Here is a 24,164-nt window from a genome sequence, read left to right as displayed (position 1 = left end):
GATTTCTTTTAGGACATAATTTTGAGGGCAGGCATCCTGTGGCCTGCTTCTTTATTTTATTTTATAAGAGTTTTTATTGATTTCTAGAGAGGGAGAAACATCAATGTGAGAGTAAGACATTTATTGGCTGTCTCTTGCAACAGAGCAACCTGGGCATGTGCTCTGATTGGGAATCAAACCGACAACCTTTTGGTGTACAGGATGATGCTCCAACTGAGCCACACCGGCCAGGGCTGGCTTGTTTCTTTAAAATCTGTGCATGGTGTAGGGTGGTGTCTTGCTCATGGAAAGGGCTCAGCCAGTGCTGTTGACTCACTCAGTGGACCTGTCTCCCCTCACCCGCAGGGCATGGCATAATTCAAATGCTAGTGTCAGATTCACCTGCAAGGTAGCCTGGAGCCAGGGGATCTTTGAATGGCAGCAAAGGTACCAGCCAGAGAGGACATCACTTACTCTTACCCTCCCTTCAGGGCAATTCCAATTCCATTCTGAGCCTTTCCATCTAGGAGGACAAACACTTCTTCTGAGAAGCAGGGAATTAAGGGAGAATGACTGGGGTTAGTGGTCCAATGGAGTCTCATTTTCCACAAGAACTGGTTCCAAGACCTCTTGCAAGGCAAAAATCACATGATGTGAAAATTGCCCTTAAAAGTCCTTTCAGACACCCATGGAGTACAACAAGCAAACATATCACTTCTCAGGAAATCCCAGCCAGCTCGCGTTTCCTTCAGCTTGGAAGAGGGCTCTGTGGCCTCAGTGGAGCAGCAGAGGAAGCCACTGGCAGCCAGGGCACCCTGGACCAGAAGCACTTATCTCTGAGGGTGATACGCTGCTGGTGTGATATGAGGCCAGGAAAGGGCTGTCATGCATGTTCCCGTGTCACACTCACTACAGGCACCACATGTTCACTGAGTGGAGGGCAGGAGTCCCATCTGCTACACTATGTCACCGTACACATTTCTCTCTCTCTCCCCTCTACACACCCCCAAACTGAGTGTGTACAGTTGACTTCGTGTAAATTAAATGGGTGCTCCAGGAAGTCTCCATCTTAACACCAGTCTCTCAGCTTGCTGCCACCTGGGGCTCACACTTCTGAATTTCCTGACCCACAGAAACTGTGAGATAATAAATGTTTGTGGTTGGAAGCTGCTAGGTTTGGGAATATTTCATTATACAGAATACAAATGCAGAATTCCAATACAGGGGCTAGCTGGAGAGGTAGGCTAAGGAATGTGAGCTTTTCAGGAGGGCGAGTTTTCCAGTGGAGAGCAGCGGGATCGGGCCTGTCCTTTAGAAATGTCTCTGGCGCAGAGAGGTCACTGTGGAAGGAGTAAGGCTGGCAAAGAGACCAGTCAGAAGGCTCTACATTTGTTTGGGGGTGAGGGAAAGGAAAACAAAAAAATCATATTAGAACAACACAGCAGAGATAGAAGATATGTGCAAGAGACAATTCCTAGTAAGAATGGTCAGACTTTGCTCTAGCCAGTTTGGCTCAGTAGATAGAGCGTCGGCCTGCAGAATGAAGGGTCATGGTTTCGATTCCGGTCAAGGGCACATGCCCAGGTTGTGGGCTCAATCCCCAGTTGGGGTGTGCAGGAGGCAGCCGATCAGTGATTCTCACTCATCATTGATGTTTCTATCTCTCTCTCTTCCTCTCCTTTCCGCTCTGAAATCAATACTGGTCAGAACTTATTGATTTGGGTGCCTACAAATAATAATAATAAAAGTAATACTATCATCAGCTAACATTTATTTAAGAGGAGGCAGAGTGAGAGTGGAGGCAGGGGCCTTTTTTTATTATTGATTTTTAGAGAGAAGAAGGGAGAGTGCAAAAGAGAAACATTGGTTTGTTGTTCCACTTATGCATTGTATTCATGCATTTATTACTTGGTTCTTACAAGTGCCCTAATGGATCCAACCTGCAACCTTGGCATATCCGGACAATGCTCTAACCAACTGAACTACCTGGTCAGGGCCCAGCTAACATTTATTGACAACTTAATATGTACCAAGCATTATTCTAAGCACCTGACACATATTCACATATTTAATGCTCACAACAACCTTAGATAGATACTATTGTCATCCCATTTTACAGATAAGGAAACTGAGGCACAGAAAGGCTATGTGACCTGCCCGATGCCATTCAGCGGGTGAGCAGCAGAGCCTGGGTTCAAACCTGGGCAGCTGCGCCTTTAACTTCTCACTGGACTTCCTGGGAAGGGTTCGGAGAGAGAGAAAGGGAGGGGCAGGGTGGGACAGGGTGAGCTCTCAGGTTTCTAGCCTAGGCAATTGAATGCAGCCGTACCCAAAGTAGGAGCAGATGACTTGAAAGAAAGACAGTACATCACCAATCACCTACTAATTCCCTGTGTAGCTCGTAGGAGCTGCTAATGGGCTCAACTACAACCCAGCACGTGAAATGTAGAATAACATCCGGACGTGGCACCAGGCCGCACTTCTACCACACTCCAGTAAAAATAAACCTCTCCGTCCAAATATAGAGTGGTTAGAAGTGCCATGTTTTACAGGAGAAGAGGCAGCTATTTGGCATTAAAAATAGACAAGTTTTGGCTTCCCTGCAGATCTGGGCAAGAGCACTGCAATTTCCAAGTGGAAACCCAGATGGATGGGGTAGGCCCCCCTCAGACTGACTCAGCTATTTAAAGAGCCCAACAGAAAATTGCAGCCACTTTCTGGGCCTCAGTTTACTCAACCATAAAAGGAAGAGGTTCGACAAGACGGTTCAATGTCACTTCAAACTCCCACTGTCTATGGGGGGAGGAGCTGGAGTCCAAGGCTGGTCCTCAGAGAGCCGACAGCTTCCTAAATCATGGGGCCCGGCGCTGGCAAGGTGCATCGGCCCTTTGGCTCTCGGCTCACTGCTGACAGGACCAGGGGTGGTTTTCCCCGAGGATTTTCAGAACTCTGTCAAGAGCTTTAAATTACCCTCTTGAATCAGACACATTGTTAATCCACAAAGAAATGCAAGCCAGGAAGTCCCCCTACAAGGAGCCTACCTCCTGAGATGCTACCTTGATAAAAGAAAACTGAAGCCCAGCTTGACAGGGGTGGGGGAATGGAGGTGTGGGCAGGTCCTTTGCACACATTCCCTTTAATCCTGCAAGGCAGGCACAGCTGTATTTTACACAGGAAGAACCAACAGCTCAGAGAGATTACTTAACTGGCCTAAGATCATTCAGCCGATGGAGGCTGGAACGGGATTCAAATCTGGATCTGGGTCCAAAGCCCATGTCTTCCACCCCTTGGGGCCTCTGCTCTGCTGCTTACTGTGTGGTCAGAAGGCTCTTCTGCAATCCAACAGGGGAAGGGAAGTCCTGACAAGCCGGGAGCCTCAGGGATAACTCAGGAGTGCAGCTGGGACATAAGTTAGGAATCTCAAATTCTCCAGTGGGTCCCGTTGCATTTTTACCACACCTTGAAACAGACCAGTTTTGCTTTAAATGGTTTTATTAAAAACTGTACCAATTGATGGAGGGAAGACACACACACACACACACACACACACACTCACTCTCACTCTCTCTCTCTCAGAACAGAAAGTCAAATACTCTGTACAGGTTAAAAAACAATGGGTCCCCAGTCCCCTCCCTCTTTCCCTGTCTCTCTCCCAGAGGCAGAGTGCCTAGAACCCAGGGCAACTAATCTGGGATGAACAAAATGCTACATTCTCACCGGGTCTCCCCTGACAGCCCTGTGGACCCAGGGTGGCAGCTGGGCGATGCTCACCCAGCAGGGAGAGGCTCTGGCCAACTGTGCAGGGAAGAGCAGTGTGGACCTGGGACCCGCACAGGCTCTGAGCACCGTCAGCGTCAGCGTCGAGGCTGGTGCGTCTCTGCAAGGGCTGGGCTTTCTCTGCCATTCATTCCCTCGAGGCTCTAAGTCCTCACCGGCCCTGGCATGCCTGCCCACTGCCCAGTGTCCCCAGGAGGCATCACAGGCTGATAGGTTAACCCCTTCCTTGGGCAAGTCTGGCCAGGGTGGCCTGCCACCAAGGGTCCCCGCCTACACACAGAGGGGCCCTAAGCTACCTCCAGCCTGGGCTGCAGCACCGATTCCCCGAAGCCCTGAGGGCAGTGGCAATTTAAGTCTGCCTGCTTCTGCTGCTCTCCACTCTCCCTGCTCCCTCTTCATCAAGTCCCCGCCACAGGCAAGCTTTCACGGGCAGAGTACTCCTTGCTGACTAGGACAGTCAAGTGGCTCCCAGCCTCCTTCCCAGAAGACTTCAGGCGGATGGAGGGCCTAGATGGGCCATCCCAATCAACCCCTCCCTGCCATGACCAGTCAGGAGCCACCCTTGGACAGGGCCTGGCTACAGGAGACAGTGAGACAAGTCAGCCGGGGGCCCCTCTGAGCACTTCGAATGTGCCTACCACACAAGCTCTGAAAACAGACCTACTCCCCTAGGGGGTTGGGGAGGTCACCGGGAGGTGATCTTTTCTTCCTGCCTCAGATTGAGCAGGAGAAGGCCACGGGATAGCTCTTCAGCAGCCCAGACTTTGCAACCCGCTGGGGAAGTCAGATATCTGGCTTGGGGGGATTGTCTCCCCACTTCTGTCCATAAGCTTCCAGAAACCCCTACTCTGGGGTTCTGAATTGGAAGGGCTGTTTAGACCCTGAATAGCAGGCTTCCCCTCCTCCAGGGCATTTCTACAACGGGGAGGGCGGTTTCCAGTCCCTCTCCCACCCCCATCCATCAGCAAACCACAAAAGCTCCACAAGTCTTCAGCTGGTTACAGGTCAGGACCCAGGTCAGACTCTCCCTCCCTCTCAATTGGATTCTCCACCCCCTCACAGGAGACAGCCAAGCCTCTGGGGGTGGGGGTGGGAGAGGGGCCCAGGGGGAGGGACACGTCTCCTGAGGCTGGACTTGAGGAATGTTCAGACCAACTCACCAGGCAGAGGGGGAAGGGGCGGGACCTAGATCACTAGGCCAATTGAAAACAGCCAGCCAGGAGGAACCTCTCTCCTAGGGCTATTCTGGGAGTTACCTCCTTGGTTTTCTGGGGGGTGGGAAAGGAAGGAGGTTTTAAATGTTGCCCTGGCTTGCTTAAGATAACGAGTTAGTTCTTGGCTTCACAGATGGAGATAGTGCGGTTGGACCATCTTCCCCCTGGCCCCAGGCTCAATGTTCAGATGGGCTTGCCAAACTCTGGGCTCAGTTCTTAGCACAGGCCCTCCTGGGCCTGGCAGGGTCCCTGAAGTGGATGGCTTTGCCTCAGCACCAAAGTCTAGACCATTTCTTTGCTCTCTCACTCAGCTCAGGTGAAAAGTCTGCCAAGAGGGGTTAAGAAATGGTTGGTAGAAATAATCGTGGTTTTCTTGTGTGTTCCACTCCAGCATATATACCAGTGCTGCCTGTCAGAGCCTTGGTCCAGGAGAGGGGAAAACACCAGGCCCTCAGCACATCCTGAATGGTATGGGGACACGCAGGGGAGGCTGAACGTCACGGCGGTCAGCGTGTCCCAGAGCCAGTCCTCATGCCTGTTCTCTGGGTTCCTTCTTGTAAGTGAGAACCCATCTTCTTAGCAGACAAACCATGGTACACACCCTGAGAATATAATTCTGGCCAAGAAAAGGTAATACCTCCAGAACATCTAAGTAGAACAAAACAAAGGCATTTGCACAGTTTGAGGTCCTTCTCCTCAGGGTCACTATGAGCCCATCCGGCACCTTCATGCCAAGGCACCAGCTCTTCTGGGAAGACACAGCCCTGCTCTGGGGCATGCAACTGGGTGGGCAGAGCAGGAGCTCGACTTCAGTCCCCATTACCTTCCTCTGCAGGTGAACAGCCTGCCCAGCTGTACACACAGGTGATCAAGGCCTCCTTCAACAGGAGGAGACCTCCTCCTTGCAGAACTGGAGGAGCCTTGGCCTGTGCAGAGGTGAGAGCCTCCTCTGGACTTCTCCAATTTCCTGGCGTAGCCCCGGGGCCTTCTCTGCCCAGGAAAGCAGTCTTTTCCTTGGGCCTCGCTTCCCTGGTTAGCACCAATGTTATCTTTTCCTACATATGCAAACATGACCATTTCACTCCTAGGTATCTGTTAACAGGTTCCGTTAACCAAATTCTCTGTCTTGTCAGAGCTGGCCGACTGGCTGATTTAAATTCTCTCCATTAGCGCCACAGCAGGGAGAGAAGCGAAGTTCGGAGGCAGCTGCGATCCCGCCGAGTTCCAGAGCATGCCCTGCTGGCCTCGCTGGGAGCTGAAGGAAGACGGGAAATGTGTACCCAGCTTTGACGGTTCTGCACTCTTAATCATTGTCCATTGCTCGAAAAGACACATGTCAGCTGACAAAGTCACTGTGCCGGCTTCTTCCTTCTACCTTTCATACTAGGTGTGAAAAAGGAATGGGAATAAGGAGGAGGAGGTATGTTGTTTCCAAGGAAACCAAGTGGTCTGGGTTCCTCTCGGGCTGACTCTTCCAGGTGGGATGGCCACATTTCCCAGTCCCACTGCAATGCTGCCCCTTCATGCCCTACAGTGCTGATCTGGGGGCCGAACGCAGTCTGTGGCTGGGTCTCTGGGAAGGAGGAGCCCACAAAGGCACAAGCTGCTGGTGAAGCACGGTGATTGGCTATTTGGCTCATCCGTGGCTGACATGCAGCCAGTTCTAGGAAGCCAGAGGTGGCAGTGGTTCTGTACCTCAGGATCAATCCTGGGGCCTCCAAGTGGGACCGAGTCAGATTTGAGGCCTACACAGAAGTTTGGTTCATTTTGAGGCATGTTTGAGGGGTCCTTGGAGAAACCCAACCCTCCCTGAGGTCTGCTGGAGATGACAGGGGCTGGGCAAGAATCCCTGAGCCCTTGGAGTGGGCACTGGCTGGGCCAAATGAGAACCCAGACAGAGGCTGAGTGGCCTAGTGAAGTGGCCAGGCTCAGCTGGAAAGCCCCTGACCAAGGCCCTGGTGCCTTGAAGCAGTGTGACTGTCCGGATCTCGGCTCCATCCATGGGGGAAGGCTGACAGGATTGGTGGGAGCAGGAGTGTAATCCAGCCTCCTCTGGTTTAACTGAGTTCCTGTGGCTAAACTACAGTCCTCTGGCCAGAGAACATCACTACCTGGTCATCTTCAACAACTGCGGGCTGAAGAGTCTGCTTGTCAGAGCCCTTGGGAGGACCCACCATCAGAGACTCATCAGCCTTCACTTCAACAGTGTTTGACAAAGGCCCCCATTCCTGGTCAAGGTCCTGAACAGGGAAAAAGGTCCCACTTGGGTATGTCTTATTTACACATAGAGATAAAATTTTAAGATAAGAACAACAAAAAACAACTTCTCGAGACACAGTGTCAGTCCTCGCCGAAGTCCTTCCTGTGGTGCCCCATCCGAAGAGGGCAGCCCAGCCTCACCTGGGACCTGCCCCGTTCCTGTTCTCATCTCCATTCACGGCGAGGTTATGTAGGAAGAGGAGGAACTGCCACCACATGCGATTTCGGTTCTGCTGGTGCTGAAAGGGAGGAAAAAAAATCAGCGTGACTCCTAGACGCAGCCTTAGATGACTTCTTATCATTTCCAATAAAAGTTTAGATCAACATGTCTGGGGCGGCACTTTAATCCTATCAGTGCAGCAAAGTGGGGGGATGGGGGCGGACAAGAGAAGCGGCGATGAGGGGGAGATAGCGGAGTCCTCCAAAAACAATTGCAGTTTTTAACATTAAAAAGAAAAGACCAGGCTCATTCTGCACTGTGCACAAGAGGATTAAACTTTCTCCCCTGCTTGCAGGATTTTCCAGAGTTTAGCCAAGTGCTGCTTTTAATCAGATTGGCTCCTGAGCCCCTCAAACCTCAGCTGCATGAACAACAAACTTTCTTCAGAAAGAAAGAGAAGTGCCCCCCCTCTTCCCCCCCCCCCCACTCCAAAGTAACACAGAGAACAAGGGGGAAAAGGGGGGAGCCTCCATCTGCAAGTGATTTGACACTGTGAAGGTCAAAGGGTTAATCTTCAATTTAAACCACACTGCTGAGGCAGCAAAAATCTGATTTCATCCAGTGCAAACACGCACACAGACAGACACACACACACACACACTTGAGCGCCTGCCCTCTCTCCCTTCCCAGCATCTCCAGCTCAGCACTGCCCTTTTTATAGCTGCTCTTGACAGTAAGCCATAAATAACCCCTCTTGGAGCGCTTTCCTACTGACTGGAGCCAATTAAACGTTAAGCAAGAACATACTTGAAAACAAAACAAAAACAAAGAATGCACACTACTCTCTGGAGGTTATCCCAGGTCCTACTGTCAGGCAGGGAAGCTGGGGGCAAAGGTCAGGGGTCAGTGGCTCACAGGATTGTGGCCGGTGCCCCACCCACACAGGTACATTTCCCTGGAGCCAGAAGGGGACTGAGGGGTGCTGGAAGAGGCGGTCTTTGTTCTCTCTTTGTCTGCCAGGGCAGGACTGGGCTGGGGCCCTCTCCGCAGGGTTCTCGGTGGACAGGGGAATAAAAACCTAGTGTGCAGAAAGAAACCGGCACAGGCTGGACTTGTATTGCTGCTGGGGCCCAGGCAGCAAGGGCCAGGGGAGCTGGAGCCCTCTCTTGGGTTTTTTTTTGTTTTTGTTTTTAATATATTTTTATTTATTTCAGAGAAAAAGGGAGAGGGAAAGAGAGATAGAAACATTAATGAAAGAGAATCATTGATTGGCTGCCTCCTGAATGCCCCCCACTGGGGACTGAGCTAGCAACCCAGGCATATGGCCTTGACCGGATTCGAACCCTGGACCCTTCAGTCCACAGGCCGACGCTCTATCCACTGAGCCAAACCAGCTAGGGCTCTTGGGCTGTCTTTAACCACACAGCCTGGCCACCACCAGGAGACTACTAATCAGCTAGGAGGAGGAGAGGGTAAGTCAGTAGCAGAACTGGAAAGTGAGTCCAGGTCTCCTGCACTCCCAGAGCTCCACAGGTCCCTCTGGCCTGGGAAAAGCATGCAGGCGGCTGGGTTCCCTTTCACTGCGCCTTAGGGCACTAAGAGAAGAGAGGTTAGGTGTCCGCTCAGGCTGACCTCAGAGCCCTGCCAACCCAGGAGAACAGAATGCCCCGTGCCTGTGGCAAGAGTATTCCTTCCCCTGCAGGAGGAGGACCGGAAAACAACGTGGAGGCATAACTACTGCAGGGAGGGGCAGGAAAACTGGGCTGTGCCACTGAGGAGGCCTGGCAGCGGCTGGGGAGACTGATAGCTTCCTCGGGTTTTGTAAACAAAGATGAGTAAAAAGGGGAAACACACCCGGCTTAACAAAATCTGGTTATAGTAAAACAGCGTGAAAATGGACTCAGCTGCAAACCTGAAGACGCAGGCCTGCAGCAGCTGGGCAGAGCACCCTCCCTTCCCTCCCCAGCTGCTGCCCAGGACAGGTGCAAAGGTCATGTGCTGGAACAGGAGGAGATTCCAGGAAAAGCCCGGTCCCTGGAGAGGCCAGTCTGCTGGAATCCCCAGTCTCCTCAGGTGCCTGTTTGAAAAGGCCAAGTAACAATAACAGCCATGATAATAACAATAATAGTAACGCTGAGAGGGCAAGGCTCTGTTTTGAGTGTTTTACATCTCTTCCTCTCAGCGTGTGGTCCATGTACCAGCAGCTTCAGCATCATCTGGGAGCTTATTAGAAATTTAGATCTACTAAATCAGAGCATGAAGCTATAACAAGATCCCCGGGTGACTTTGAGACAAATTACACATACATTAAACTCCTTTGGTCCTCTCAACGACCCGATGAGATAGGTGTGTATTATCATCCCCATTTCACAGATGAGATCATTGAAAGAGTTACGTAACTTGGCTACATTGCTAGTAAGTGTCAGGGATTGGACCCGAGGGCTGTGTCCTTACTCATTGTCACTATGTTCTGAGTACCACCATATATACCTTTCTTTATACCAAATTAGCCCTTTATTCTCCCTTCTCTAAATCGTCTCCAAACAGCAATTCAGCCAGGGATGGGAGATCACAATTCCATGATTTGGGACCTGGTCCAATACCATTTCTGTATGCCTCAGTTTCTCCCTGAATTCCTCCAATAGAGGCCACCTGCTGCCTTGAGTCTCTGGGAATAAGGCAAGGCAAGCAGCCTCACTCCCATCATTGGGGATATTGGAGGACCCAGGAACAGCTGTGGGCCAGAGGGTGCTGTCAGATGGGAAGGCTGAGGTCTTCTGGGAAACACCGGCCGGCCCAGGCACAGGTGGGCACGCAGGTCCACCCTCAGGAGGGATCAAGGTTCTGTGCCTCGGCCCGTGAAGATCTCAGGGCTCGTGAATTGGCAAGGAAGGCTTTGGTCCAGGAGTCAGAGGACCTGGCTGTAGCCTGGGGTCAGCCTGTCTGTGAGTCCTCACTTTCTTATAAGTGAAATGCAGGCTCCCAAACCTGACTGCATCACAGAATCCACTGAGGTGCTGCTATAAATACAGAGTCCCCGGGCCTCCCCCAGACCGATTGGGTCAGAATCTCCAGGGAAGGGCCCCAGGAATTTGTATACTAAACAAGCTCCCTGAGTGATAGTTTTAAAAATCAGAAGTTACATTTGTTGTATATTGTAGTCATAAACGTAATTACATGTTAACTGTAGAAAACTGGAAAGCACAAGGAAAAAACAGAGGAGCAAATAAAATCATCTATGATTCTATAGCCTAGAAGAAAACACTTCATGACCTGGTGTTTCCTCCATGCTCTTTCAACCTCTTCCCACCAGAGTAATGCCTTGGCCAACTCAGGGGTAAATCCTGCCCAGGTGGTTCTACAGCAGCCAGGCCACAGACAGGCATTTGGAAACCACTGAGGTGCTTTCCAGCCCTCAGGTTTGGTGATTCGGAGTTTGTCATCCACAATTATCTTCAAGATTACAACTCGGAGCTCCAACAACTGAATGCAGTTCGCCTGGTGGAGGGGCTGGGTGGGCCTGGGGAACAGGCTGCCCCGCACAGAGTGGCATCAGTGGCGGCGGCAGCCGTGAGGCCAGCGAGAGCCGCCTGGGAACCTGCTTACGGCCCCGGCAGCCCTTTCTCTGGGCATCAGCAGATGCCACACAAACTCCACTTGGCTCTCTCCTGCCACAGTTGCAGCCTCACAAGGCCCTTTTCTGAAAGGAAACCAAGCTGCCTCACACCAAGAGAATCAAAGAATGCTCTGATTTTGAGGAGCAACAATAAATATTTTTTTAAAAATTAAACAAAGGGGCCTGACGAGAAAGGAAAGAAAAAGGACTTGAAGGGAGGCCAGGGAGAGAAACAGTGAGGAGGAAGGAAATGAACATGGGCCCAACAGGATGAAGTACACAAAGACGCCAGAACGCCAGAGAACCTGGGTCCTTCCAGGAGAGGGTGTGGAGGAGAAGGGGAGAAGGAAGAGGGAACCAGGAAAGAGCGTGCTTGGCCTCGGACTCGCGGGTTCTTGGCACAGCAGCCAGCACATAAACTCAGATTAATGAGTGCAAACCCCAGAGCAAGGCCCAGTCTCCCAGACTCAGCCCGAGCACCTCTCAAAATATGGGAACCTGCCCTCGTCCATTTGGCTCAGAGGACAGACTGCCCATGGACTGAAGGGGTCTGGGTTCGATTCCAGTCAAGGGCACGCACCTCGGTTACAGGCTCAATCCCCGTGCAGGAGGCAACCAATCAATGTGTCTCTCTCACATCATTGTGTCTCTCTCTGTCTCTCCCCCTCCACTCTCTCCAAAAATCAATGGAAAAATATCCTCAGGTGAAGATTAACAACAACAACAAAAGAAGTATGGGAACTTGCAAAGAGTGGAGTTCCCAGAATGCTCAGTCAGGTGCCCTCAGGGCTAAGGGGTTGGGCTACAAGGCATGGGAAGCTGGTGGCAATTGAAGCCTAGACTGGAAGTATTCAAATTCAGTCCAGAGGGTAGGACCAAGGCTTGGAGGGAAAGAATAGAGGTGAATGCCCAAGGGAAGGGGTTCCAACATGGTGGGTAATAATATTGTCTTCAGGTAAGAGAGTACAACCAGGCATTCGAGGCCTAAGGTTTGTCTTTAACTCTTTCCCCCACTCTTGCTGTGGTCCAGGGATGAAGGTGTGCCAGTCAGTTGGGGACTTGTGTGCCGGGCACTGTGACTAAATGGGCACTTATCCTGTATAACGGGGAACACGTAAGGACCCACAGCAGGTATTCAACAAGTGTACACTGGACTGGCTACAGAAAAGTCAGCCTTGCAAGATAACCCACTTGTCTGAGGCCAGGAACAACTGATGTCTGGCCAGGTCTAAAGATGTACTAGATGTGATAGTATCAGCCTCTTGCCTGGGGAGAGGCCCAACCAGTAAAAGGCTTTTTTTTTTTTTTTTTTTTAAGAGCTAGCTGTGGTGTCTGACATGGTTGGATTACACAAATCAAACTCTGTTTCATCCCAAGTGGCCTCTGCCCTAAGCACCAAGCGTGTTCCCTGCCCTCCCCAGATAAAAATCTCCCTCTGCCTCTCCCCTTCGGATCCAATTCACACCCGTGGGAGGGGGGCCGGGGCGGTCACCAGTGTTCCAGACGCTCCAGCAAGAGCTAACTCACCTCCATAGGACCAGAGGAAAGAGCCAGGCTACGCTGTGGCCCTGCTTTAAGAGAACCCTGCAAATTTACCAACCAGATAGCAATTTATTACATCTCATGCTCAGAACAGAGTACTTGATCTTCCCGTTTGCTCCTCACAAAGATCTGGGATGTGGTAAGGGCAGATGTTATCACAGTCAGGGAAGCAAAGGCTTAGAAAAGTTACCCCAAGCAAATTAGTTGAGATAGTGGGTTATTCAAACCCCTGACTTCTGACTCCAGAGTTATGTCCTTGCACTAAAATATTACAGGGTGTTTATTCACATTATGGAAATAGTATTAACTTTTCAAAGCAAATCACAACTGGACTGCTCCCCTAGTATGTTTAAAGACATTGTTTCCAGATCATTAACTATTTAGTAAGGATGCTGTGGACCAGAAAAAATAAACCTTTCAGAGGCAGAGCTAACTGAAGATCAAACAGAAATAAAGCTAAAACTGGTCTGAAATGATAACTTCAGATCATGTGCTGAAACCATGCTCAGTTTCTTTAAAATGCAGAACTCAACATACTCTACTTTCTGGGGAGATACACTCTCTGTAAAGTGACATTTTCCTACCTTTCCCCTTTCCCCACCTAAACCTACCCCGGCCGGGCCGAAGGAAAGAGGCTTGCTGCTGAGAACCAGGAATGGAGATAAGGGAGACTTCAGGAAAATTCCACTTGCAAGAAGCAGGGAAGATACTTTTGTTCAATCCAGCAAGCTTGAACAATCAAGCACCCAACTGAGCTAAGGGTTATGAAGGATACAAAGATGAGCAATGCAAACCTTGCCAATTATTTTACAACCTGAAGTGGAGAAAAGCAAGAACCCAGACTAAGGTGAGAGGAGGCAGAGCAGGGTGCTCTCACTTTCCAGCATGTGCTGCTGGGGAGCAGGGGTGGGTGCGGGAAAACCCAAGGCTTCCAGCCCAGCCACTTACAGCGTAACCCGGACACATTATCTCATGTCTCTGCGTCTCACTTGCCTATCGGACGGGCACCATGGGGTCTAGATGTGTAAGGTGGCTGCGGTGATCAAAAGAGAAAGGGCTATGTCAAGCAGGGGGCCTGGTGGCTGCAGAGAGCAAGCTCACCGCTCCTGGCGAGCACAAGGGGAACCTGGGCCACTTCACTTTGCTGGGTTCTTCCCTCAACACGCTCTGCTCAGCGTGCCCGTCAGGGAGCATTATCTTCTGAACAGACTGATCAAGTCCTGGGGAAAGCCGTGACTTCTCACCCGGAGACAGGCCGTGGCGGCCAGGGACAGCTGGGCTCAGAGTTCCAGGCAGCCACACTGAGCCAGGGATTCTGAACCCCCCGAGGGCCCAGTGTCCCTAAATGCTTCTGGCCCAGATACTCAAGGAAAGAGCAGTGGAATGGCAAAATGGGAAAGGTAAAAATTCTCCTTGCCGCCATGGCCGGTGTTGCTCAGTTGTTGAACACAGAAAGGTTGCTAGTTTGACTCCCAGTCAGGGCACATGCCTGGGTTGCTGGCTTGATCCCTGGTAGGGGGTGTGAAGGAGTTAGTGAATCGATTTCGCTCTCGCATGTTTTTTCTCTCTCCCTTCCTCTCTCTGAAAATCAATATAAAAATATTTAAAAATAAATAATTCTCCCTGCCAAGAGCTTCCTCAGCTCAACTAGCAGTGCTAACAGGACGTTGAAGCCACAGGCCACCACCATGGCAAAAGGGCAGCCTGGAGCCAGCAGGTTCTCAAAGACAGGAGGGCTTCCTCTAATGCACCTGGAGGACACTACCTTCAGCCGCTGGGGGCTGGGGATGAGGGACAGGCTGGGTACCACCCAGGTCCCCAGAAAGAACTGCTGAGGCCCCTACCTAGCTCCCCTCCGGCAGGATTCTGTGCTTCAGCTTCCCTCAATCAGAGAACAACGCCATCCAACTATCAGGCAACCTCTAAGAGCTCAAAAGGAACAGTGGTGTGTGTGCTCTGGCCAAAGGCAAGGGAGAGGGGATCGAGGAGGGGGCAGGTTTGTTGTTGGGTCTACAAGGCTGTGGAGAAGGAACCCCAAGGTTCTGACTCCCAACTTGGGGCCTTTGCAACTGGCTGTTCTAGTCCCCACCTGAGCATGGAAGATGGCCAGACCCTCCTCCTCACCATACCAGTGACTGTTCTCATTCTGGTCCTGGAACATGCCCTCTTGGTTGCCAGATGTGGATCAAAAGGCAAACTAGACATTTTTCTTTTTCTTTTTTAGTGCCTCCCGCTACCCCCTCCCTCATCACCCCCCTCCTCCAAGAAAAACACACACAACAAAAGCCACGTCCCCTCTCCATGGCTTGCCTTGGTGGGGAGGGAAGGAACTGTCCGGAACTACAAGGCCCTTCTCCTAGAAAAGAGAGTAGTCAGGTGCAGAGTTGTGTGGGGAACTCGGCCTCTAGTCAGCCACGCTGATGACTCATAAGCTAAATATAGCGAGCGATATAAACAGAGCCGGCCACAGAGCAAACACAGGGCCCCCAAGCCCTTGCACTGGCTCTCACGCACGGCAGCTTTCCACAGCCCCTCCCTCAGCCTCGCTCTTCCCAGGCACTGTCCTAGGTGGACCTCCAGATCCTGGGTCAGAGGCTGGCTCTGTTGGGGCCCTTCTCACTTTAAGGCAAATCTCTGGGGCTCCTGCCCAGGGCTGTCCCATCTAAAGCCTGAACAACCTCACTAGCCACAGTCTGAGTTCCAGAAAACCACTCGCTAACAAGGAGAGCATCCCAAAGGGTCAGGAGGCAGTCAGGGGCTCCCTGAACAAAGGATCCAGGCTGCTGGCAGAGAAGCTGCTGGTTCACACACCGTGCAAACACCGCCCTGGGCACAACTGCCCAAAGAGCTCCCCAAGAACTATAAGGGCAGGCCCGAGCGAAATCCTAAAATCATCTTTTAACACATTTCCAAAAGTGTTAAACCGTCCATTCCTTACCAGTGATATATCTTACAACCGGGATCTGCCTCTTAAGTCCAGGATCCTTTCTGTGATATTGCAATTAAAGATGATTTCAACTGAGTGGCTGAATTTTTTTCTCAGATTTCATTTTCCAGAAAGTCTAATTACTATTCAGGGAATTTCCAAATCTGACTGTTCTGAATGGAGCTACTCCTTGTCCAAGTGAAAAAGTCATTTCCAACATGAAAAATTCCAACCCTCCTTTAGCTTCACTCAACAGTCTACAGTAGCTACGTTTTTGGAGGATTCTTGGCTTCTTAACTTTGCCCCAAAACACCACCACAAATTTAAAGATGGTGCCACTGGGACAGGAGACTTTCTCAAGGGGAGGGGACACTAGCTACTGCTGTCCATTCTCAGGCCCACGCAGGAGGACACCATGACAGAGCAGCCATGAGCTCAGTGCGGAAGCAAAGCCGCACCTCCTCTTCCCGGCAGGAGCTGGACGGACATGGAAGTACCGGGGCACACTCACAGAGCCTGAGTCAAGGTAGGCCACTGTCAACAATCTGCAGCCGGTCAGATCACAGAAGAGCAAAGAGGAAGGTAGAGTGTGTGACCAGGTTTGGAAAGGCTTTTACCTCCGTTCACTCTGCCTCCCAATCTCTTGTTGCTTTGAAGACCCTCGCTGACACTGATCTGCCTCCAATTTCTTGCTGGTTGGTCCAGAGGAGCCACCTGAACTGATCACTTGAGTAACCAGGCTAGACCTGCATGCTCTTTGGGAAACATGGCCAGCATAAACTGACCTGGGAGAACCTGCAACCTCTTCAATCTGGGGTCACGTTGATGCACTCAGTTTGCCATATTGCCATCAACACACTCCCCATCAGCATACCCTCGCCCTTGGCTTCACATCTCCTAGGGAGAAGAGCCTACCTGATACAGAAAAAGAATAACTGAGGTTCAAACCAGGGACAAAAATCAGAGCTCACACTGCCTTCAGGACTCAGGGATCAATGGCCACTGTCTGGCTCCATGATACCATCCCAGATCCAAGGAGAAAGAAGATGGCCAGGCCCCCTTCAACTTCTTCTTACCTCTTGGGTTGTCTTTCGTGGCTCTCTAAACTCAGCCTACAATGATGGGGAACGACCATCACTCTCAGAGGAGAATGTTCAAGGCCAAAGTCCAAAGCTGAACAGTTTGGACACTGATTTCTCTGGACAAGACAGGCAGAGGGGAGCGCAGGGAGCCTCGTGATGGGTGGGGTGGGAAATGTTGGGGGCTGATCAGGATTACAGAGAGACAGAAGTAAACAACCATGAAAGAATACCTACTGATGTGCCTGGAGTTTCCACAGGTATTAACTCACTTAACCTTTGAGGTAAAATTCCGTGGTATTGGCTCAAATTTACAGAAGGGGAAATAGGCTTGGCAAGGTCAAGTGACTTCCCAAGGGCTAGTAGGTGGCAAAACTGGTATTCAAACCTGGGCTTTCTGACTTTATACTCAAAGCCTACAGACTTAATGCTAAACCACTTCCTTCCTAGGGCCTCAGTCTCCCTGCCTGTAAAGATGAGGGAAGGAAATAGGGAAAGGAGATAAAGGATAAGAATGCAAGAGTGTCAACAGTACTTTTTAGATATGAAATATTAGACAGTAGTTATGTAATAATGAAGTTCAGAAAATTACTAACTCCTTAAAACTAGCTGCTAAAAGATGCTGTGTGCAATTATCCTAGCCCTTCCCCCAGGATGAACCAGCCACACACCCCTCCCCCGCCTCCTGTGAGCAGGGTTAGTGGGGAGGAGGGGGTGAAAAGCAAGAGGACTCCACAGCGTTTCTTTGTGATGGAAAATTTTTGGGAAAACCAGCTCTGGGATAGAAAGGCCTCACCAGCCAGCCTGTGGACACTGCAAGACAGAAATAGGGAGCTGGCAGGTGGATGAGGGGCACAGAGAGCTCAGGAGCCAGTACAGGGTGAGGTGCTGAGCAGGGAACACTTTTTGACAGTTAGTTCTCCTGCTCTATCCTTCCTCCTACCTGGCTGGGTGGCTCTGCTGGGAGGACGGCATCCTGTCTAGGGTTGAACCATGCCCTCAAAGAGGCAGCCCTGGGCTGGGGGAAATGATGCCAAGCAGCAAAGAGCAGGGTCAGGCCCTGGGATAAGGGCCGCCCCCCTCCTGTTCAGGACTGAGTCAGGAAGAGAGGGCGCTGGGCTGTGGTCTAGTCCTATCCTCCCAGCCTGCTCCCAGGCCTACAGGAGCTCCCAGATGAGGGAATATTCTGGGAAACACCTGTTGAAAGAGACCAGGTCTGTTGAAAATGAAAAAAAGCTGCCTTCCAAACAATACTTCAGATGAGTCTAGGAGACCCAGAGCCACCGTGTCACCCATCAGCTCCAGCACCAGGACTGGACGCTGTGAGCTGGACTCAACCACAGGCCGTACAACCAGGCTAGAGTGAATGGGCAGGAAGGAGGCCAAGAGAAAGAAAGCAAGAATCGGAGTGCGTCCACACATGGACTGAAGGGGAAACTCTAAGCCAAGTTTCCACAGAAAAATCAAAGGACAGACTAGAAACGAGTTTGGGGCCAGAAGAGGAGGCCAAGCTGCCTTATTATCTAAGCACAGGGCCACCCTCCCTTCCTGATCTCTGAGGGACTAGGAGAGCCCACCAGGGCCAGTTCTAGACCCAAATTTCCCTCAGAACTCCTTGGCAGAAGGCACTGACCATATTTAACTCTTGATGGCCTGTTCTCAGGAGACCCAAAGTCAATTTCTCTTCCCCCCCGGTGCTGGCAATGGTTCGGTCCTTGAGTCAAACCTACTACTATCAATAGCTCTCCTCAGGCCACCTGACGTGACCCATCTAACCTCAGGGCCTTGCCCAATCATGATGCTATTTATTTTCCTGATTTCCAGACAAATAGACAGGCAGACACACACACACACACACACACACACACACACACACACACACACACTTATCCTACGGGCCAGGGACACTGTCCCAGAAGGAGGGAACGTGTTCACTTCCAGGTGGCTTCCAGGTGGCGTGCCTCTGCTTCAAGCGACGGGCATACTAGCACAGATCAGCCCCAGCCCGCTCCCTGCCTTGGCAGCCCTCCAGAAAGTCAGCCCAGAGAGGAAGGGTTAAGTGCCTGGGGGCCGCCCAGACAGGGCTGCAGAGCAGGGCAGCCTACAGCCCGTGGCACAAGGGCTCCTTCAGCACGAGCCTGCCAGCCGCCGCCTTTGTTGATGGACTCTGCCACATGCTCCACTGACACGGGATGCCCCGCCCTGGCGGTGCTGGTGCCAGGCTGCCGGCCAAGCACCAGGCCGAGCGCCCGGCCGCCGGTCTGGAGAGACTCCCCGAGGTACGCTCTCCAGAGTCCCAGGCCCCAGTTCCCAGACAGAGACAATGAGGAGCAGCCTCCCCAGCTGGAAAGTGTCAGGTTACAACCGGTTCCACCACTTTCCCCCACTCAGCCCATCCCTCAGCCTTGGTTATTAGGTTCCCATTGCACCTCAGCCAGACACCCGCAACTGTCCAGTTTCCCTGCAGCACCCTGAAAATCTTCCCCTTGGGTCCATACGGGACAATCTCTCAACCCTGGCCTCAAGAAGACACAGTTTGTCAAGCAAGGCTGCAAAAAGCCATCCCATTTTCCAGGAAGGAGGGATAGTGGCATCTCCCAACAAACCGTCTTAGGGAGCTTGAGCTGAAAGTGGGCAGATAACCAACTTGGAGCTCAGAGGTGAGGGCGGGCATACTCATCCAGTAGGGCCCATCCAGTCCTCAGGAATCACATTAGTCAAGGCCAAAACTCTGGGACCGTATTCTTCAGCTCTAGCAAGACAAAGTTGCAGAGGCAGGCCCCAGCCACCCCCCTACCCACCCTCCCAGCAGACTCAAACCTCACCCCCCACCCCACCCCCCACCCCAAGGACCCGTGCCTACTTGCTGCATTTGGAGCCGATGAAACTGGTCTGCAATACTCTGAAGCTTCCTGGCAATCTGGATCTCTGCTCGATGGTGTTGCCACTGTCCTTCAGGGGGCTGCTCACCAAGGGGCAAGCCTGCAGGGAAACTGGCAGGGAGAGGGAGCCGGTAGCCAGCATTGCCTGCAAGGACAGAGGGCCCACATCTCAGTCTTCTCCACAACCGTCCCTTCCTCCCCATGCCTAACACTCCTGGCAGAGACCCGGGGTTGAGGCCTTATCAGGGCAGTCTGCCAAATTTGGACAACCTGACTCACGAGCAAGTATATAAAAGTTGGTGCTGGGAGAACAGAAGGGAATGGTCCCAGCCCTCCCTTCGGTTTTACATTCGTCAGCAGTGCCATAGCAAACGTAATATGTATGGGTGAACTTGCCAACCTTCTGTCCTTATTTACCAAGCTATGCTTGACCATAATTTATTACTCATGTAGTAGCAGGTTGGAGCTCTTCTCTGGAAAAGCACTGGAGGCAGCTCTCCAGAGTTCCTGGGTTGAGCAAAGCAAGGGACAGAGAAAGAGAAAACCAACACGTGTCTTCATTGATTAGCGCAGCGGAGGAAGGCTGGTCTCAGTTCCTAAAGCTCTGGGCAGTGGCATAGAAACCAGGGAGAGAAAACTCAGACCCACAGAATAGCTAAGTTCCTCTCGGGAGGCAAGGCCTCAAGATCAGTGCTCCATACTTACCAAGTGCTGGCAACTGAGCTGCCACTAGGGGCACCCGCCTGCCTCCTCCCTCCTTTCCCTCTTCCCGCCAGAACTGCGGTGCAAGAATTACCCTATGGGCCGGCTCCCTCTGGGAATAACTGCAGCATCTCCCCAATCTGTCCATCAGACTCAGCAAGATAGCCTCTGAACCTTTCCCCTCTCTCCATACGCTATTGTGCTAAAAGTAGAAAACAGACTGTGCGTCTAACCCTGCCTTTTTTTTTTTTTTTTTGCCAGAGGAGGGCACACAGCTCATAAAACAAACCATTTAAGTCCACAAATGAAGGGGTCTTGTCCTATTGAACCTTGGAAAAAGCCCCTCTGCTGGCATTGAGCCTAGGCAGTCTCAACCTCTTTTTCCAGTTCCCCTTCCAAGCACAGAAAGTCCCAAGTGACAAGTGGGGGGCCACCTTCTGCCTTCAGGAACCTTCTGTCCCAGAACCAGCTGGGTTTTTCCCTTCAGTGTCAACAGCGAGTCACAGATTCCCCCAACCTTCTCCGGAGCAATGTCAGTCACTTTACGGAAGGTACATCACTACCAGCACACAAAAGGCTGCACCACCTTACTGGCCACAGGATGGAAAAGCTGAGGCGCAGGTACCCTCTCCAACCCAAGGAGACACCGTGGACCCAAAGATCCCTCCAGAAAGGGACAAAAGAGAAGAAATAATGGCAGGGCAATTTGTCCTTCTTGGCGCCCAAGGAGCACAGGTAAAGGAGCAATGACAAGCAGAAAGGCAACAGGTGAGAGGTGAGGAAATCAATAGCCCCTGCTGCTCAGTTTGGGGAAGGAAATAGCAACAGGCAGGTTTGGGGAGGGAAAGTCCCCTCTTTTCCCCAAGTCTCTATGGGAGGAGTCCTGAGGCTAAGAGCACTCACCATAAAAGAGTCGCTGGGGTTCCTCGGTCACCCCACAAGGCAGCATGACACCCTGGCTCGGGGAGGCTGGACTGAGGGTCTGGGTGGCCTTGTCTTCCTGGCTGATGGGTCGAAGCCCAGGGCCACAGCAGTGGGTGAGAGGGAAGAGCTGCAGACGGCTGAGGGGGCAATCCAGCTGGCTCTGGGCAAACAGGTCAGCAGAGGGCAAGCTCCCAGGCTGGGTCCCCAGCTCATCCTCTGGCTGAAACACATCATCCTCCAGCTCCTCCACACACTGAGGTGGATCCATCTCCCCTGTTGGATGTAATGAGGCATCCAGGAGGCTATCCCTTGCAGGCCAGCCCTGCAGTGGGAGTCCTAGAGGGGGTCCTCCCCTGCCCTTCCTTATTCTCTCTTCTTACCTGTGGAAGTGGGGCCAGGTACTGATGACTGATAACCCTGGTGATATACTGCTGCCAAGGGTGACACCTGTCCCCAAATGTGGACTGCCTCACCTCACTGTTCAGGGACTCTCCATACTTCTTCCTGAGCTCACCCACGGCCACCCTCCCCTCAGTCTCTTCTTCTGACCCAGCTGGTCACAGTCATGAAGTTTGCTCCCAACTCTGAGCAATAGCAGGGGTATGATCAGCTGCTATAAGCACTCAGGGTACCTGGGGAAATGTCAATGAGACTAGCCTCTGTGAGAGAGCAGAAGGGTGCTGTGACTGACTGTACACATAGTGCTCACAACACTCACTCTCTCTCTCTCTCTCACTCTCTCACTCACTGCCCTGAGGAGTAACCAACCACCAAGTCTAAACTGAGCTCCAGGCTCAGCAGTAAAAACAAAAGCCAGCCAGCAATCCTAGGACAGCCAGGTTCCCTCCAAACCTGCTAGGCCCTGCCCATCTGCCCATCGACTCTAGTCTCCACCCCCAGCTTGCTCAACACAACAAACAGGCTCCCTGGTGTGGTAAGAGTGTGTCCTGGGAGAGAAAGGGAAGAAAGACCCAAGTTAGTCATTGCAGCTGCCCTCTCGGCACAGTAGAGCTGTCTGCCCACCACAGCTTGGCCTAGAGGGTAGGTCCAATATCCAGCAAAGTAGCCGACCTCCTCCAGCTCAGTCTACTCTCTAGTCTCCCTGATTTCAAATCTTTTCCCACAGCCTACCACTCCTGCCAGTGCTGAGCCTTAGATTGGTACGATCTGCCTCACAGGAGGAAGTGAAATTTTGCCCTTTCTCTGTGACCTCACTCACTGCCAAAATACTCAGGTTGTTGATATGAGTTTCTTGGTAATAAAGAAGTTCCTCTTGCTCCACCTGATGACTCTTGGAAGTCTGACCTTGGAGCCACCTAGCATCTTGAGTTCCCAACCCAGCCCCCTCCACACTAACTAGGAACCCCACTGGAGCAGCTAGAAGCAAAAACCACCTGAATAGTTAAGGATACAGAGAGACAATGTTTGTCATTGCCAGATTCAATTAGAGATCCCCTGGGAATTCTGCTTCCCAGTCTCTTGCCTTTGAAGAACAAGCCAAATGGTCTGTGGGTTGGTAAAGTACTTAAAGAAATCTCAGTTAAATTCAGAGGTCCTGGCTTTCCCAAATGCAAGCCGTCTGTCTCTCTGTCCCTCCACCCCATCTAGTCCTGAAGCTATGGTCCTATCCCTGCCCTCTTCCCTGGAGAGTGAGGAGATGGCCACTTGGATGGCAAAATAGGCACCTGGTTTTCTTTGAATATTGTTTCCCAAAGGGGGCTGCGGGGAGGGGGGGAGAACTCCAGCTTATCAGCACCAGGAAACAAAGTTTCCTGCTGAAAAGACCAAAGGCTGTCCTGCCAGTCAGCTGGCAGGGGCTCCCCTCCGGTCCCTCAACCTCCTCTCAGCAAGCCGGCAACCCCAACCGAAGAAGGGGCCTCCAAAGCCAATCACAACGAGGACTCATTGTCTTGTTTCTTCCTTTGAAGCCCGTCACCTCCCCTCCCCCTCCCCCTTCCAGCAAAGCCCCAAAGTTCAACCCTTACTGGGACTGGACAGTGGGGGAGGTACAGCCAGAGGGTGTGGCTCTGCCAGCCAGGGTACCCTTCCTACTCTCAACAGGAACTGCAGGTGGGAGCCTCGGAGGGGTGCTGGGCAAGGTCAAGTATAAACTAGGATACAGTAAAGAGAACCTCTTCTCCCCGTCCCCAGACCTGAAGAGGTGATGTCCAAACTGGTAGGAGGGGCACTTCCTGAGAGCACTGCTAGGGAAGGCTTTATTCCTAGCGAGGGGAACTGAACTAAAGCCCGCCGTAGCCATCCCAGTCCCTATGGGCTCTAACAGGGATGCTGAACTTAAGACTCCTCCTCCCAGGAGAAGGCAGAAGGCGCTCTGAACCTCGACGGGGGCTAAAATCTGGGGACGCGCGCACACGCACACGCGCGCGCGCGCACACGCTCTCTCTCTCTCTCTCTCTGTCTCTGTCTCTCTCTGTCTCTCTCTCACTCACACACACACACACACACACACACACACACACACACACACTCACACAACACACACCAGACCTGGGTGACTCCAGGAGAGAGTGTCGGCCTCCGAGTCGTGATGCCAGGGCTCCGCGCCAGGGTCCAGCGTGACGAGCTCTCGGGGGCTTGGCGCCCAGACGCAATTGGGAAGGAGAGGAAAGCCCAGCTGTTAAGGAGAGGGGCCTTCAGACTCCGCGGGGAGGCAGGACGCCCCACAACTTCCTGCCCTACCCCAAAGAAAGATCCGGAGACCGGGCTGTTCTCTGGCGCCCAGGTCGGCTCGGCAGTGCACCGCAGGCTCCCTCGCCCACCTGGACCCAACTCCTGGGACTCTCAAATGCTACGACCCCAAGTTGCCTCGTGGAGCAGCGCGCCTAGATGTGGGTTCTGCACCCCGTTTCCACAGCCCAGCGCCCCAGTCCTTCATGGTCACCCCAGATACCCGCAGTCCAACCCTTCCCGGGCCCCCACGCACAGCGCGACTCCTCTCCCCACTTCGCCGAGGAGGTGCGATCCAACTCCGCCCGGCTCCCGGCCGCCCGGGCGCCCTCCGGGCTGTTGCGGGGGGCGGGAGGCGCGAGCAGGGGCAGCAGCCGCAGCGGGCGGGTGGGCGCGGGAGGAGGCCACTCCGCACC

The 24,164-nt window shown here is 52.3% G+C and overlaps 1 protein-coding gene across 2 annotated transcripts; it reads right to left on the bottom strand.

The window, feature by feature from the left end:
• Window positions 1-1,303: 1,303 nt before the first annotated feature.
• Window positions 1,304-24,164, bottom strand: BMF (Bcl2 modifying factor). 2 transcript variants are annotated; one of them, XM_008142992.3, is made up of 6 exons: window positions 24,005-24,164; window positions 23,569-23,695; window positions 21,040-21,333; window positions 19,416-19,579; window positions 7,371-7,468; window positions 1,304-1,362 (listed from the first exon to the last, which is right to left on the bottom strand). In XM_008142992.3, the coding sequence occupies exons 3-6, from the start codon at window positions 21,326-21,328 to the stop codon at window positions 1,353-1,355; spliced, it is 561 nt and encodes a 186-aa protein (XP_008141214.2). In that variant the 5' UTR covers window positions 21,329-21,333; window positions 23,569-23,695; window positions 24,005-24,164; the 3' UTR covers window positions 1,304-1,352. The 2 variants fall into 2 exon arrangements, with proteins under 2 accessions (XP_008141214.2, XP_054572336.1); XM_054716361.1 differs by lacking the exons at window positions 1,304-1,362; window positions 24,005-24,164 and having other exon boundaries at window positions 3,428-7,468; window positions 23,569-23,622.

This window comes from Eptesicus fuscus, chromosome 5 (genome assembly GCF_027574615.1).
Source record: "Eptesicus fuscus isolate TK198812 chromosome 5, DD_ASM_mEF_20220401, whole genome shotgun sequence".
Taxonomy (NCBI): Eukaryota; Metazoa; Chordata; class Mammalia; order Chiroptera; family Vespertilionidae; genus Eptesicus; species Eptesicus fuscus.
This window is presented reverse-complemented; position numbering and strand designations above follow the sequence as displayed.